At 58.7% G+C, this 16064-nt stretch overlaps 6 protein-coding genes across 6 annotated transcripts; 1 reads left to right on the plus strand and 5 right to left on the minus strand.

The window, feature by feature from the left end:
* Window positions 1-336: 336 nt before the first annotated feature.
* CcaverHIS019_0509860 (uncharacterized protein) lies at window positions 337-1866 on the minus strand (the record flags this gene model as incomplete). Its single annotated transcript, XM_060602206.1, has 8 exons — window positions 337-717; window positions 754-935; window positions 970-1253; window positions 1289-1323; window positions 1359-1429; window positions 1466-1580; window positions 1613-1696; window positions 1729-1866. The coding sequence occupies 8 exons, from the start codon at window positions 1864-1866 to the stop codon at window positions 337-339; spliced, it is 1290 nt and encodes a 429-aa protein (XP_060458623.1).
* A 276-nt stretch (window positions 1867-2142) lies between these two features.
* Window positions 2143-4283, plus strand: CcaverHIS019_0509870 (uncharacterized protein; the record flags this gene model as incomplete). The annotated part of the gene is made up of 2 exons (XM_060602207.1): window positions 2143-3273; window positions 3315-4283. The coding sequence occupies 2 exons, from the start codon at window positions 2143-2145 to the stop codon at window positions 4281-4283; spliced, it is 2100 nt and encodes a 699-aa protein (XP_060458624.1).
* A 60-nt stretch (window positions 4284-4343) lies between these two features.
* LUC7 (uncharacterized protein) lies at window positions 4344-5564 on the minus strand (the record flags this gene model as incomplete). Its single annotated transcript, XM_060602208.1, has 4 exons — window positions 4344-4398; window positions 4434-5323; window positions 5368-5484; window positions 5526-5564. The coding sequence occupies 4 exons, from the start codon at window positions 5562-5564 to the stop codon at window positions 4344-4346; spliced, it is 1101 nt and encodes a 366-aa protein (XP_060458625.1).
* Window positions 5565-5873: 309 nt separating this feature from the next.
* Window positions 5874-9325, minus strand: CcaverHIS019_0509890 (uncharacterized protein; the record flags this gene model as incomplete). Its single annotated transcript, XM_060602209.1, has 2 exons — window positions 5874-9259; window positions 9292-9325. The coding sequence occupies 2 exons, from the start codon at window positions 9323-9325 to the stop codon at window positions 5874-5876; spliced, it is 3420 nt and encodes a 1139-aa protein (XP_060458626.1).
* Window positions 9326-9535: 210 nt separating this feature from the next.
* CcaverHIS019_0509900 (uncharacterized protein) lies at window positions 9536-10919 on the minus strand (the record flags this gene model as incomplete). The annotated part of the gene is made up of 6 exons (XM_060602210.1): window positions 9536-10034; window positions 10071-10147; window positions 10213-10355; window positions 10391-10556; window positions 10589-10746; window positions 10778-10919. The coding sequence occupies 6 exons, from the start codon at window positions 10917-10919 to the stop codon at window positions 9536-9538; spliced, it is 1185 nt and encodes a 394-aa protein (XP_060458627.1).
* A 244-nt stretch (window positions 10920-11163) lies between these two features.
* On the minus strand, window positions 11164-14123 carry CcaverHIS019_0509910 (uncharacterized protein; the record flags this gene model as incomplete). Its single annotated transcript, XM_060602212.1, has 5 exons — window positions 11164-11330; window positions 11366-11642; window positions 11679-13286; window positions 13327-13543; window positions 13582-14123. 5 exons carry the CDS (start codon window positions 14121-14123, stop codon window positions 11164-11166), a joined length of 2811 nt encoding a protein of 936 aa, XP_060458628.1.
* Between the last annotated feature and the right edge of the window lie 1941 nt (window positions 14124-16064).

The raw sequence follows: 16064 nt of genomic DNA on the forward strand, positions 1-16064 counted from the left end.
GATCAGCTGTCACAAGAAGAGTGAGAAGGATGATGATGTGGTGCACGTAAGAAGAGTTAAAGGATGAGAGGGAGAAAGTGGAAGTGGAAAGAAGTTTCGTTGCGTGAGTGAGGTAAATGTTGTGAAAGAGACAAGTGACAGAAAGCAGGCGAATTGAAATACGCACACCGATCAGTCGCGAGGAAGGTTCATATCCATTCGCTCTCGTTCGGCGCCATGCTAGTCATAGTTCAGGATACTATACTGTGATGATGACAGCCAGCTTGCCACCTGTCAGTGCGTCGCTTCTCTCGCTGACCATGGAAATTGCAAAGCTTGGACACTTCTCATGCTCTACTACCGACGCTTCCACTCCCCCGAGCCCTCCACTGAGAGCCAGCTATTCGTCCGCCCGATACCGGGCGACGCAGAACCCATCCCCAGGAACGAAGAGCTCCGCCTGGTTGATGAAGGTCGGGAGAGAGAGGACGGGATGACGTCCTTCTCCCCAGCGACAGCCTTAGTCACCTCCTTCTGGGCGCGGTTCGCAACACGCAGGCTGAACGCGGCAACGGTCCACACGCCGCCGATAACGCCAACGAGCCGGATGAGGAACTGGTACAGCGTCGTCGTCCGCTCACGGATCGTGATGGTCATCGGCTCAAGGTCGTACTTGAAGAAGATGCCGGGCACAGCGTCGTTATGACCCAACACGCGAGTCGCTTCAGTCACAGCATACTGATGTCAGCTTGCAACCACATTCAGGCGCTTCACCTGAGAGGTCATGAGCATGCGGCGGTTGGCGTCAATGTAGGTGGTTGGGACTATACGGAGAAAGTACTGGAACGCGGTGAACGGGTGGTTCGTCGTCTCGAGACTCATGTCGAGGGGCTGTGCGATAGCCGGGAAGAACGGGCCAAACGAAAACTCATGAACGACATGAGTGAGGTTCATGACTATGGTTAGAGTGCACCCAACCTTGGCACTTACGATCATGGTCTGTGTGATGACCGCTGCCCATGTAGCCGTGGCCAAGAGTCGTAATGTGCAAGTTGCCCGTCACCTTCTTTACCGACAGACTGCCATAGACGCGGCATGCTGGGCCGTCCTTGACCCAGTTGTGAGTTGGACGGTACTGGAAGTGCTTCAGCTGATCGGTGCCCTTGGAGAATAGTGCGCGCATGCCAGACAGCGACTTCTTCTGGTTCGGCGTCGAGCGTCGCGAGTCTGAGATGATCTTGGATGCAGATGGTGCCTTGGACACTTTGGCGAGCCTGGCGTAAGCGGTAATCGTCTCCGATAAGTTCACTTCTGAGGAGTCGCACGGCCAGCTTCAAAGATGGTCTGGACGTTAGATGACTGGCAACGTTTAGTCTCACTCCTTCCTTTGCGAACGCGCTACTGAGGTGAAGGCGATCCCCCACGGCATCACGTAGGTCTATGGACAGGTCTGCGATCAGCTAACATCGATTACCGGCTTACGTACACTGGCACGGCATAGCCACAGTGAGGTCGACGTTCAGTTGCAAGTCATTTTCCAGGTCTGAGTCGATGGAGAACGAGTAATCTGGCTCGCCGTATAGGAACTCGCCCAGGTCGTTCTATGGTCAACTGCGACGCGATACCAACTCACAAGGACAAGCAGAAAGATGAGCAGGCTAACGATCACAGTGAGAACACCGCCTCTACGCGAGTGTGCAGTGTACGTCGATTGGACCTTTGGTTAGCGGGTCGAGACCAGCAACCCACCTTTGGGAAGGCATCAAAGCTCTTCATGGGCGCGATCTTATCGAGCTCCTTGAGCAGCGAGTTGCCGTCTTGCTCCTCCTGCGCGGGAGGGGAAGATATTCCGCCATACGCTCGTGGGTTTTGTTGAGAATGGTACATGTTGGGGATGAGACAGGAGAAAGTTCAATTTGAAACGTTGTGGACGCGTTTGACGTGTCGCTATCTACATGAGTGGAGGCGTGGAGGCCTAGATGTAAGGCCACGGAATCAAATTGACACGTGATGCAGACGTCACTTACGGAAGTCACCTCAAGTTGCCACCAGATTCCGAGACCACAATCTCTTGCTTGGCCTTCGCCTCAAACGCTCATGTTGTTCAGAGTTGCGTCTCGAGTACACCGAGCTACTTTTACAAGGAATCTACACACATCAAAAATGACTCAATCGCAGCTTCCCATCCACCGCCTCCCGCTACCCGCCAAAACATTCCAAAAGGCACTCACGCGGCTCGACTTGGACAGCGAGCCTTCGGCGCAACGACGCAGCACAGGCTTCCCGACCTCGACGCGGGGCGTGTGGGCACCTGTACAGCCGCTGTGGACGGAATGGCCACTGCGAGTGACTAAAGCTGAGGCACTGGAGCTCGGCGCCGACGTCGACAAGGGCGAGGGCGTCGACGTCGAGGATGTCCTCCATCGCTGGGACCCGGTCGACAAGGAGGAGAAGGGCGATAACGGGCTCGCACTCGGGAGCAGCGCACACAGACTCAAGCTCGAGCCCATCCTTCTTGGCGTGAGCGAGATTGCGCGCGCCGAGGTGCTCCCGCTTCTTGACGTTGGCGATGCGGCTGACATCAACGCCACGACCGACAGAGATGTATCGCCTGCGCGTGCGGCGCTTGTGGACGTACTTTCTGGTCGTAAGATCCTTTCGTCTGCCGACTATGGTCCATGGGCGACGAGATACTGCGGACACCAGTTCGGTCAGTGGGCTGGCCAGCTTGGCGACGGCCGAGCAATGAGCCTCATCGAGACGATAAGCGATGCCGGCCTCACCGAGATCCAAGTCAAGGGTGCAGGTCGGACACCATTTTCGCGCTCGGCGGACGGTCTCGCGGTTCTGCGGTCCGGCGTGCGAGAGTACCTGGGCTGCGAGGCAGTTGCGGCGCTGGGCATCCCGACTACGCGGTCACTGGCGATCCTGACGTCACCAATCATCGTCATCCGTGAGAACGGCCGCGAGCTCAGCTCGCTCGTCGCGCGCACTGCGCCAACGTTCATCCGCATCGGGCACTTTGAGGCGATGAACCCGGGCGAAGCGGGGCGCAGGAGTTACCAGATCCATTTCGGTGGAGGGTGGAACAACGTCCACGAGGCTGAAGCGGACAAAGCCTCGCCGCTCGGAGGGCACGGCAACCTCGACGGCCTGCGCGACCTGACGCTCTGGGTCAAGGACGAGATCATGCACTCCAACGGCAGCATCGAGGACTGGTTCCTCGACGTGGTGCGCCGCAATGCCGACACGGTTGCGGCGTGGCAGGTGTACGGATTCATGCATGGTGTCTTGGTGAGTTGGCAGTTCTGAGCCTGAGACCCAGCTGACGGCAGAACACGGACAACATCTCGATCATGGGCCTCACAATCGACTACGGCCCATACGCTTTCATGGACGTCTTCGACCCACAGCACATCTGCAATCACTCGGACCCAGGTGGACTATACTCGTACCGCAACCAGCCGAACCGCGTTCTGTTCGCACTCGACTCGTTGGCGTCCTCGCTCCTCCCGATTCTGGGATACGAAAAGCTGAACGGCGCACCGCCACCAGCGGGATGGGGTGAAAGCGCGAGCACGGACGACGTGCGCAAGTGGGAAGAGGCTGGTCTCGCCGCAATTGAAGGCTGGAACGACATCTTCACCAAGACACAGGAGAAAGCCGAGCGTGACGGCTGGAAGATGCGGTTCGGCTTCAAGACGTACAAGGACGATGACGACCGCTCGATTGTGCGCAACTTCCAGAGCATGCTCAAGGCGTGCTCGGCCGACTTTGGCGCGTCGCTCCGCCTGTTGGCGGCCCTTGAGCCCTCCCGCGCCGACGAGGACGGGTACATCCGCAAGTTTGCTAAACGACTCATCGCGGCGACGACGGCAGACCTGCCGCCTGATTCAGTGATGCGGGCCGAGGAAGACGCGGGTGCATGGCTCCGTGTCTACGCTGCTCGCGCGGCCCAGGACTCTGAGGTGGAGGGGTGGAAGAAGGATGCGCCGGACGGCAAATGGGAGGTCGCGCGCACTGCTGCCATGCGCAAGGTCAACCCACGGTTCATCTTGCGCCAGTGGGTGCTTGAGGAGGTTATCAGCACGATGGACAGTGCTCTTAAGGACGCTGATGTGCCGACAGCTCGCCGCGCTCTCGCCCTGGTCCTTGACATCGCGAGCAACCCGTTCGAGAGCTACGGCGAGCGGGAGGACGGTAGCATTCGGGACGATCTTGATGACGCTACCGCCGACCGCGCGCGCCTGTGTGGCCTCGGTCCGCGTGACATGCTTGGATTCCAGTGCAGCTGCAGCAGCTAGATATAATTGTAATGGAATCGGAATGTATCTCTCACATGACATATGACGTACACTACACGGCTACACAACGCGGCGCTTGGATGGCGAGCGCGAGCGGTCGCGCCTCCGGTCGTCGCTGCTGTCAGTGCTGGCTTAAACATATTAGCTCACTCGTACTTATCCCTACGGTCGCGGTCGTCGTACCGGCTCTTTTCACGGTCTCCATAGCGGTCACGCTCGCGGTCCCCATATCGGTCACGGGTGCCGAACCTTTCGCGGTCGTCATAGCGGTCGCGTCCAGAGCTTCCGCGCCGGTCGTCGAATCTGTCGCGCGAGCGCGAGCGATCGGTGCCGTCCTCGCCTATCTCGCCGGCCTCGCGCTTGTCGTCGGCCAGCGGGAACGGCGGAACGGGCGGGCGGTTCCCTCCTGGCCCAGGAGGTGGTGGCCCCGAAGGCACAACAGACGGCGGGGGAACGCTGAGAGGGGCCGGAGGCGGGCCGCGCATTCGCTCCTCGGCCCACAAAGCCATCAGCTTGCGCAACTCGTGGAAGCCAAGGTGCATCTTGCCGCCGAAGTGGTCCGCGAGACGCTTGTCAGAGTCGAGGACACTGAGCATGGCACCGCAGATCTCACACACGCGCAGTTTCTGGTGCCCACTAGCTCCCGCGTTCTCGTTGAGCACCTGCAACTCCTTCTCCTTGTCGTTCTTGAGTTGCTTCAGCGCGTCGACAGCCGCAAGCTTCTCCATCGATTCGTCGACCTTGCCCTCGGCGCCGAGCTCCTCGATCTCGTCTGTCCCACCCTGAATCGCGAGTTCAATCTCGCCAATCTCCTTCATTAAGTCGACCGTCTTGCGGTTCTCCTCGGGTGTCTTCTCGAGCTTGCGCTGAGATGCGCGGATGCGCCGGTCGCACTCGTCGACAAACTGGTAGATGTTGTTCTCGTGCTCCTGCCGGAACGCAGCGATTCGCGGGTCCGGTGGCGTCTCCTTCTGCGCCTCCTGGAACTGCTTCAAAATACGATCCGAGTGGGTCTTGGGACACGGCCCGAGGTCCATTTTCTGATGTCAGGTTTCAGCTTGGGGGACAGGGTTGCCCGACTTACAGTGTTGCTGAACGTGTCGTGCAGACACGTGCCAAAGAGGTAGTCGCGGCATACCTTCTCGTTCCACCAGTCGAGGTTAGGTGGGTTGAAGCCCATCGCCTCCGGGCCCATCATTTGCTGCTGTCAGCGCGACCAACAGGATATACACGGTTACTGACCTCGAGCAGCCTACGCTGCACCTCTGCCATTTTCCCCATGCTGGTCAGATGTCGGAAAGGTGGTGAACGCGAAACCGGAAGTGGATGTGGGATGAGACAAGGTTACTTCGTCTGGAGAAGGTGACTGTTGGTAAGCAACATTCATCACGTTAACGGGATCAATTTCACGTTACAACTGAGTCAACAGCACGGAATCAAACATCTGAGAATGCCAAATTCGATCCTACCAACATCGTTTCCAAAGTGGCACATAACCAGCAACAGCGAAGCACAATACAAACGCGGCTGTTCAAATCCAAGAGTCTGCACTGGGGACCATTCTATCCATAACATCTGAGATCTATCGGTTTACAACTTGGACCGCTTGCCCGTGTTGGGGTCGAAGCCTGACCGGCGCTCAACCGCCTCCAGGCAGCGGATGACCCAGTCGCGCGTCTCGGCAGGGTCGATGACGCTGTCAATCTCCGTGCTCTGGGCCATGTTGATAGCTCGTCCGCGCGCGTACATCTCGTCGATGAACACCTGCTCCTGCTTGGCGCGCTGCTCGAGGTCGGCAATAGCCTCGAGCTCCTTCTTCATGCCAAGCCGCACGGCGCCCTCGATGCCCATGCCGGCAAACTCGCCGCTGGGCCACGCCACGCTGTGGAACGGCACGTGCGTGCTGCCGCCGAGCAGCGCTTGCGCACCGAGCCCATACGCCTTACGAATGGTGACACCAAAGATCTGGCCGCCCTCGTCGATGAAGCGTGCGCCTGCTGCAAAGTAGTCTGCGAACGCACGCAGACCCCCTTCCGGTTCGGCGCGCGGGCCAACCATGAAGCCGGGCGTGTCACAGAGCGCGAGGAGGTGGCCGGCACGCGTCTTGGAGAGGATGTTCATGAAGCGCGTCGCTTTGCGGGCACTTGGGGCGTCGATCGCGCCGCCGAGAGGCGAGAGGACGTTGCTCGCAACCACGCCGACCGTCTGGCCTTGCACACGAATGAAGCCCGTGATCAGCGATTGGCCCCAGTGGGGCCCAATCTCAAGGAACGGTGTGTCGTCGTCGCTCAGCAAGTCCAGGATGCCGTGCATATCGTACGCCCTCTTACGGTCCGTGGGGATGGCGTGCCGGAAAAGACGCGGGTCGCGTGTCCAGTAAAAGTCGTCCGAGCGGGGCGGTGCGGGCGGGCGAGCCTGGAAGAAGCCGAGCAGCGCCTTGGCGACATTCGTGGCCTCCTCTTCATCCTTGGCAACAATGTCGACGTTGCCGTTCTCTAGGTGCGAGCTTATGGGCCCGACGTCTTCAGGCGCGAATACACCTAGACCTCCGCCTTCGATCATCGCCGGCCCGCCCATGCCAATACTAGTGCCCTTATTGCTCGTCGCGATGATAAAGTCCGAGGTGCCGAGGAGCGCAGCGTTGCCTGCGAACAGGTAGCCATTACCAACGCCGATGATGGGAATACCGCGCGCGTTGATGTGTGCGAGGAGCGTGAATGACGGCCCGTGTAGCCCGGCAACCTTCTGGTGGATGAGGTCAACATCACCAGGCCGACCCCCGCCACCCTCGGCGTAGAGCACCAGCGGCGCAGGGCTGGCCAGCACGGAGCTAAACAGACGGTCGAGCTTCTGGTGGTGGAAGTAGCCCTGCGTCCCCGCCAATACACCATAGTCGTACATGCAGATGGCGGTGCGGCGGCCGTTGACCTTGCCCCAGCCGACGATGACACCGTCGTTGCGCGTCGCCACCAATGCTTCAGGCGAGAGACGCGTGCGCTGAGCGGCAAGCGCAAAGTCGCCATATTCGAGGAACGTGCCGTAGTCGACGAGGTGGGTCATATTCTCGCGTGCCGTGCGGTACCCGCGGTCTCGACGGCGCTGCGTTGCCTTGGCGCGAACCTTGCTGTCGTCCTGCATATCGGCTCGGATGCTCTCGAGCTCGAGGAGTGAGTCGGTCTTTGAGTCGAGGTCGATCTTAGACGCGGTATCATTCGAGCCAGCCCCGTCATCAACTCCCTCACTGACCGCAAGGAGTGCGACAGCCGCCCCATCATCCAGGTTGTCGCCCTCCTTGGCGAGCGTCTTGACCACTATTCCCGACACCTCGGAGCGCACCGTGTGCTCCATTTTCATGCTCTCGAGAATTGCGACCGTGTCGCCCTTGCGGATAGTCGCGCCGTCCTTGAGTGCCAAGTTGACAAGCCGGCCAGGGAGATGAACCTTGACATACGTCTCACCCGGGCCCGCCGGAGGCAGGGAGCTCTTCATCTCGACCTCCACTGCTCCGCCCGGGGCAGCCGCTGCCTCCTCCGCCCATTGCTTCTCGAGCGCCTGGACGCGCGTGTAGAGCGCTTCCGAGTTCTGCTCCACGAAGCGCGTGCTGATGTCGCGGTTCGTTACAACGCGCTCGTCCTCTGTAAGAGCGAGGAGCAGAGCGCGGTTGGTCTGTACGCCAGCGACGCGGAGCTGCTCGAGCGCGCGTCTGGCGCGTGCAATGTTACTTGTGTAGTCGGGGCCAACGATGATGATTTTGGCCAGCAGAGAGTCGAACGCCAAGCCCTGCCGATAGGTTCCTACCGCACCGCCGAGGGGAGGGTGCGCGGCCGTGTCGACACGGATGCCCTTGCCGCTCGGTGTCAGGAATGCCGTCAGTGCACCAGTCGTGCCCACGGCTGTGCCGTCGGGCTGCAGCTTCTCGGCATTGATGCGCAACTGAAGTGCGGCGCGAGGCGCAACAGCCGGCGTGGGAGGAAGCACGTCCTTGAGAGGCTCGCCGAGAGCGAGGCGGATCTGCGTCGCCACAAGATCGACGCCATACGCCTCCTCTGTGACGGTGTGCTCAACCTGCAAGCGGGGGTTGCACTCGAGGAAGTAGTAGTGGCCTTCATGCCCGTTGGCCGGGGCCACAAAGAGGAACTCGATTGTCGAGAGAGACAGGAGCTTGCCAGCCTTGGCGATGTCGAGGGCCGACTTGATGATGGCGGCCCGTAGTTTGGGAAGCCGCGCGAGTGTAGGCGAGGGACAGAGCTCGATGAGCTTCTGGTGCCTCCGCTGAAGAGTGCACTCACGCTCGCCGACGTCGACAGCGTTGCCCTGCCCATCGCCGACGACCTGTACCTCGATATGGCGTGCGCCGTGGAGGAACGGTTCAGCAAACACCTTGTCGCTCCCGAACGAGCTCATCGCCTCGCGCTTGCATCCCTCATACGCCTCCTGGATGTCCGCCATGTCGTGCACAATGCGGATGCCACGCCCACCCCCACCTTCAAGTGCCTTGAGGATCGCCTTTGTTCCGGGAGGGAGTTTCTTTGCAAACTCGCGAATCTCGTCTAGAGACGCGTTGCTCGACGTACTCGACAGCACGGGAACGCTGCATTGCTGCGCAAACTGCTTTGACGCGTACTTGTCTCCGAAGAGGGCTAGTGTCTCAGGCCTCGGTCCGATCCAGAGTAGCCCGGCTTGTTGGACAGCAGCCGCGAACGCTGGCGACTCAGACAGGAAGCCGTAGCCGGGAATAACCGCGTCGGCGCCTCCTTCCTTGGCAGCGCCGATGACCCCGGCGATGTCGAGGTACGCCGCCGCTCCATCGCCGGGGATCTGCACGCGTGACTCGAGTGGCAGATGCAGCAGGTGCGGCGCGTACACACCCTCCGATGCAGTGTAAATGCCGAGCGGGATGTGGCCAAGGTGCTGGATCGACGACTGGATGCGGACGGCAATCTCGTTGCGGTTCGCAACGAGGATGCGCAGTGGCCCTGCTGTTAGCTGTGCCACACATGAAACGCACCAGCTGGCCGTGAGCCATTTTGCTGCACTGTCATGATGGTATGGACAACACTGAGGGTGTTGGGGTACATCTTCAAGTTACCACCATGGGCAAGATGGGATGATGCCGGCTATCTTGGGCCGAGCAGCGGCCCTTCTTCTCAATTATTGTCGCACTTGGCCGAAATCATTCACCAACACTCAAGTTGGCAGCCAACCATCACCACAGCTCACCACAGCTGTCCTATGCTCAGATGCATTCCAATCTATTCCTCCTCGTCATCGTCCACCAGAGAGGCGAAGGGGTCGCTATCCTCATCGTCTACGATCCACCCTTCTCCCCACTCCTCGTCGTCATCGTCGTCGCTGAACTGGATCTGGAGCAGGCCGCTGTAAATGATGTACGAGATGAATGCGGCGCCCGCACCGACAAACCACAGATACCGTCCGCGCTGCAGCCGCTTCTTGGTGTCGATGTCGCGCGGGTCGTCGACCTCGGGGTCCTTCTTCTTCTCCTCGCTCGGCCCGCCCAGCCACGAAGGGAGGTACAGTCGCACAGAGCTCACGAACGACGGGCCCATTACTGGTGCTTGGCGCGAGATGGAGCTCCATCCGCCCGGGTACAGCTTCTTGAGTACGCGGTCGTGATGCGCGATCAGCGTAGGGTATTTACCACGCAGAAGGTCGGCGATGAGGGGGTTAGGCCAGCTGACAGAGAGCGCGAGAGTGAGCTGCGCGAACAGCGCAATGTCAAACGACGTGGGCCTGGCGTCAGCGGGGAGCGAGAGTATCCAAGCATACTTGTTGCCATAAAAGTATCGGCTCTCCCCGAGCTTGCGCGCAAGGGGGTCGAAGGCGGCATACGCGTGCTGGCGGAGCTGATGTCAGCGCTGATATAAATGAACACGCCAGCGGCGCATGCCCAGACACGCTGTCGACTCACAGCCTCCTCGCCGAACTTGCGCTGCCGCTCTGCCACCTCACGGCCCGACCTGAAGCCCGACCACGCGCGCTGGGTCTGGGTGCCACCAGGCGCAACAACAACGCTGTCCTCAAGCTTCTTGCGCTGCGCGTCGGTGTCGTCCACTGGTGTTAGGCGATGTCAGCCGGATGAATCCTACCGTCTTCACCACCACCGAGACCCCACAGCCCTGTCACACGCAGACGATTCCGGTGGATGCTGCGAAGTCGGTGCGGCACATAGTGGTTCATGGGAAATGGGCAAGCAGCGATCTGCGCGCCCGCGAGGAAAGGATAGTTAGGCGGGAGCGAGTACATGGTGTGGTTCTGCGTCAGCCAAGTCGTTTTATGACACGCACAATGAGGTCTGTCACAAGGCCGTCGACATATGCCTTCCACTCGACCACGTCCGCAGCCTGCTCGGCGCTCAGCGCATGGTCAGGGTCCGACCAACCCGGGATGGAGGAGAGATACCGCTCCTGGATTGCGATATTGTCCAGTGTGATGAATGGTTTGCCTGCTGTCAACGGAGAACGTGGACCGCTCACCATTCGCGGACCAGTCGGCGGTGGTCACACCAGGAGAAACGCCCCCGAGACGCAGAATACCCAGGAGTCGGATAGAGACGGCATCCGAGGCCGGGAGAGGGTTCAGCGGCGGCGTTGTGTGCACCACGACGGCAGAGGACATTGTGGTAAGATGTAGTGTTGTTACAGGTGATCGATAGTACAGTATTGCCAGCCAAGATCATGAAATGTCGTCAGGGTTCCAACTCTGATCAGATCTCTGGTGGAGGTCCACCACTTGCCATCATTGCTTGTTGCCTCCATTACCTCACTTTCAGCACTGGGCTCGTATCATCGTATGCAGACAACATGCTACTTGTGTAATCTCCCAGGATTCTCCGTGGTCTATAGAACAGTATATGATAATGTTATTTGGCAGCCGTCTTGGCAAAGCGAATGAATGCCTTAACTCCTTGCATGAAGCCGCCGCCTCCTGTCGCGCCATAGTCGGCAAGCGTCTTGTTCTCGCGGTCGCGCCACACGCCATCCGCCTGCACACCACCATATCGCAACGTGTTTTGGTTGGACATAAGCGCTGGAGTCAACTCGCTGTCACGACGGACGACTTACTGTCCATAACTTCCCCAACGACCTGCTTGCTGTCGATCATGATGTTGACCTCGCCCGAGTGGAATACGGACTGCGTGTCGCCATTGGCGTTGCCTAGGATCATGACTTCGTCGTCGTACGCAGCAAACTTGATATGGCAGTTTCGCTGCTTGATGATCGCGTTCAGAGGTCGGATCTGGTCCTTGCTCGTATACCAGTACACCTTGAGGTACTGTGACTTGCCCTCCTTGATGAGCTTCTTGTACAGACGGTCGACCACCTGCTCGTTGGTTCCGCCCTGGTGCGTCAGTGTGACCGTCAGACAATCACTCACCTGGAACATGATGCTCTCCGCCATGTCGTTGAAGCCGAGGTCGAGGAATAAGATGACCTCGACTCCACGCCGACACGCGTGTTTGACAGCGCGCACGAGAGGGCGGGCGTTGAATGTCGGAGTCTGAATGAACACCTTGCGCTGGGCATAGCGGCACCCCGCAAGCCAAGCGGCATTCTGAGGGTTGTAGATGTCGTGGTGGCCCGGCACACCGTGGGGACGGCGACACACCATTGCGATTGGGAATGGAGCGTGGGGAGCGTGTATGCGATGTGCACGGAAGTTGTCGAGTTCGTCCGAGTCCTCGACAGTGGCCCATGCCTCGCTTAGCGCACCAGCGTTGAACCGCTTCGAGAGCTTGAACATGCGCCTTGTACCTCGACCGGGTGGAACCTCCTCGTCCATCGACATCCTTGGCATGTACAATGGCGACTGCGATCCCGAAGGCAGGTCGTCTTGCCAGTGAAACGAGCGCCTAGGGGTCGCGCCGCCGTTGGGCATGAGCCCGCCATGTGCTGAGCTTAATGCACCCTCGTCGCCAAACGGCGACGACTTTGGGAAAGGCGCCGATGGGCCATCCACTGGTAAGGTCTTGGACGCTGAGGAACCTCTGGATGTGGGAGATAAGAAACTGTGGCTCTGTTGTCCCTCCTTCTCCGGTCCGTCGTCCACCGTCTTGGGATCCGCGTCTGGGCTCTCCACCATGCGCTCGGTGATCATTGGCTCGCCGTATTCGGCAGTTATTTGTGGACCATGTCCGTCGTGGCTCAGCGCCTCGTGAGCAGAGTGGAAGCTTTGTCTACGCGAGCTTGTGACGGTTGTTGTCGGGTCGTCGTCGTGATGGAAGGGACCGTTGTGGCTGGTTATCGGGTACGTGTGCGATTTGACGGGGAACTCGCTCAACGTCGGAGACGTAGGGGCATCCGAGGGAACAGGCTTCGTGATCAGTTTGTTGGCTGCCGTGATCGCAGCCGTCTCCTCGTCATTATAGTAGCGACGGACGTCTGGGTCGGTCATACTCGTTCTCCGGCTGCCAGGACGGCTGCTAAAGTTCATTCCGATACGCTCGCCATAGGCGCGCATCTCCTTCATCGCGGTCGCCCCTCGGTGCGCGACCTCGGCTCGGCCGTGGGCAAAGCGATTGGCTAACTCTTCCTTGTTGTGAGCAAAGCTCTGACGCGGCCCAGCCATCGCTTGGCGGATAGACTCCACGAGACGGTCATACGTGGGATGAGTGTCCAGGTCCCGCAGCTCCTCGTCAATCTGTTGTGTCTGCGCTCGCAGTAACTTGCGCGCTGCACGTGCAGCCTTAAGAACCTCGATCTCGCGAAAGTATGGGTTGTAGTCGCGGAACAGATAGCGCACGTTTCCATCGCTGTCTCGTGGCGGTTCGTACGGCTTCGTAATGCAGGGGAGCGGCGGATCGAGCTTGTTGTTCCAGCAATGCAGGGCGACGTCGTAGAACGAGTCCACAACAGGGCCCTCGAGGTGCGTCATCATCTCGAGGTTAGGGCGGTCTTGGATGTTGCAACTGTTGAGGAGAACGACCTTACGGTCGACGATCAGGAACTTGACATGGAACGTGCCAAGTAACACCTTGTGAAAGTTCTGTTGACGGTCAGCAAGTCATCGATCAGAAGTAGCGTACAATGACTTCGAGATGCAACCCTGGCACATCCTTGGGATCCGGGAGGTCGAGCTTGGTGTAGACAGTCGGCGGTACCGGCGCGTGAGCGTTCCAGAGCTGCTCCCAGCTGCCGCGGTCGTACATGACCTTGACGACGACCCTGGCGCGACCTTCCTTCTGCACGCGCGCCGAGAGCTCCTTGAGGGCCTGGGTAACAGTGCTGACGGAATCGGAGGGTCTATTAGAGTTAGCACTGGGGTGTCACGCAACACTCACTGCCAATAGTTTGTTGCAAGGAAGACCTCATGCTGCGCCCGAACAATGACGTCGCGGTAGTGCTTCATGATGTCGGGAATTACAGAGATGATGCTAAGGGGCATTGTGGTCGTGCTTCCCAGAAGATCGGGCGATGTGTAACCAGCGAGCGGGTCTCTCTCGATGGTCGGTAGACAGGAAAGGTACATCTTCCAGAAGAGCTCGGTGACCTCGACGCCATCGCCTTCCTCGCCTTTGAATTTCCAGCCTGCGCGTCGCCGGATTTCTGGCCCCTGGGACTCGAGGAAGACGAGCTCTCTCTCGGTCAAGCCCTTGATGACCGAGTGCTTGCCAGGGATTCTGGCCATGAAGCGAGAAAACGGTTGCGATTTTGGAAAGACATTGGCCATTGCACTTGCGACTGACTTGTTAGGGTTCTCCGCCATGTAGCCCGCCAGCGTCTGGGCTGGCGGCCATGGGTCAGCGACGGACTTGCTTTGGGATGTAGACTGTACGTCTGCGGTCGAGTGGTCGTGTGCCGAGGAAACAGCGATGCTTCTCATTGTCGGAGGATAGACTGTCTCGTCCGATGTCGTCTGATCAATGTTGGAATGAGCATGAGCCTGAATGCTCACCGGCGCATGGGGGACTTGCCCCAGCGCTCGGCTGTCCATGGCTTGATGACAAGCGACGGGGCGAGAAAGTGATGCGGGGGGAGGCAATGCCAAGTGGGAAGAAGGAAGGAAGGAAGGTGAGTGAGTGAGGGGTAAGGAGAAGTTTCAGAAGCGAGTAATAGCGGAGGGAGGTGGAATGAAGGTGAGGAGGTTCTTGGAGATCGGGGTGATCGTAATGTTGGGGAACAGGAGACAGACCAAAGTCAGCGACAAGTCGAGGTGTAGTTTGAGGTTGAGTGTGTTACTCCAAGTTCTAGCAAACAGCTTTGGAGGACGAGTTGAAAGAGGAGGAGGATGCGGATTGTTGTGACGAGCTCCCGAGTTGGCTTTGACAGGGCACGGTGAAGCAGCAAGGGATTCGGTTAGGGGGGAAGAGCGGAGGGACAGGGACAGGGGCAATGGGCCGAGGACCGAGGGCCACCGAGGTTGATGAGCCGAGGATCCGACAAGTGAAATTGTTGACGCGAGTGACGACCAAGCAATGGCAGACGACTGACGTCGATTTAGCTATTTTCGTGGATGGTGACGCGAGTGATGAATGAATGATGAAGATGAGTGATTGATAACAAAGTGGATGATAGGGGACCTGCATCATAACTATGAACGGTGTAGAGAAGCAAATGAGGGATAGACGGAGAAGATGACCCCGCCCTTCCCTATGTGCGCAGCGAGGGTGCTATGTATACATGTCCGTAGTGGGGAATGCGGATGTATCCACAAACGGGGTAGGGTGGTTTGTGGTCTGTGCAGTGGCCAAGGTGATCAAGCCAACAACCGACAGAATGGATGGGGTTATCAAGAGCCAAATAATCCTTCTCATTCGCGTCCAATGACGACTAGCCCCCTGGGTAAATAAATGGATCGCACCAACAACCCCTCAGTGACCAGGGGAGGTTAAGCAGCCTCTTGAGGACGTCTGCACCCTCAACGCCGCTGCAGAATGAATCACCTTGCAAGAACTGTGTGGTCGTAGCGAGTCTCGCTGTTGCAGTGTAGAGACCTGCTTCGGTATCCGAATTGACGCTCCACCACCCTCTTGCAGTCTGCCTGGCATATGTTGGGCTTGGCTGGAGCTAATTCTCGGCGTGCTGCGGCGTGCCCAGTTCGTCATCTCATCATAGCACAGCTGCGAATCAGGGCCGAGCATCGCTTCCGCAGTCAACATCCAGGCTCAGCACGTGGATTATCCTCACGTGTGTTCACGTGGGAACCAATGCCACCGTGGGAGGCTTTATCACGTGAAAGATGCGATTTAACCGTGGGAAAGCAGTGAGAAAATGTGGCGAAATTGCCTTTTCCGGCAGTTTGGCGAGTTTATGCCGCAAATGCCACAAATGATTCCTGCTTCTTGTTCTATGCATACCTACCTTGTTCCAACTCGTTCGGGTGAGCCGGTGGGTTTAGGAGAGACTTTGAACGTCAGAGAGTGTCGATTAAAAGTAATAAGAGACTCACTTGGGCACTTCGGTCAGCTCCGTCAAATTCCCCGGTCATCGGCTCCCTCGCCAAGGATACCCGCCATGAGCGGCGCTGGGAAATCCTCGGTCTCGGCTTCCATTGCATTGCGGAAGATGACAAGTGGGGGAACAACGGCGGCAGGATGCCGACCTCCACTTTGAAGGGAGGCTGGGGCCATGAGCGTATTGAGGGAGGATGGCCCGTTCGAGCCGGCTTTAAGCCGGTTGGCAATCATAATCGAAATCCTTTGGTGGATAGGTGGAGGCTTAGGGATCCGTCTATTACAGAAATGCGGCAAAAGTGGAGGAAGGGAGTGGAGGTTGAGGGTGGGCAGCAAATGACACGGACAGCCGGCTGCCCAAACCCACCAAA

The sequence above is a fragment of the Cutaneotrichosporon cavernicola genome, assembly GCF_030864355.1.
Source record: "Cutaneotrichosporon cavernicola HIS019 DNA, chromosome: 5".
In the NCBI taxonomy this organism is placed as follows: domain Eukaryota; kingdom Fungi; phylum Basidiomycota; class Tremellomycetes; order Trichosporonales; family Trichosporonaceae; genus Cutaneotrichosporon; species Cutaneotrichosporon cavernicola.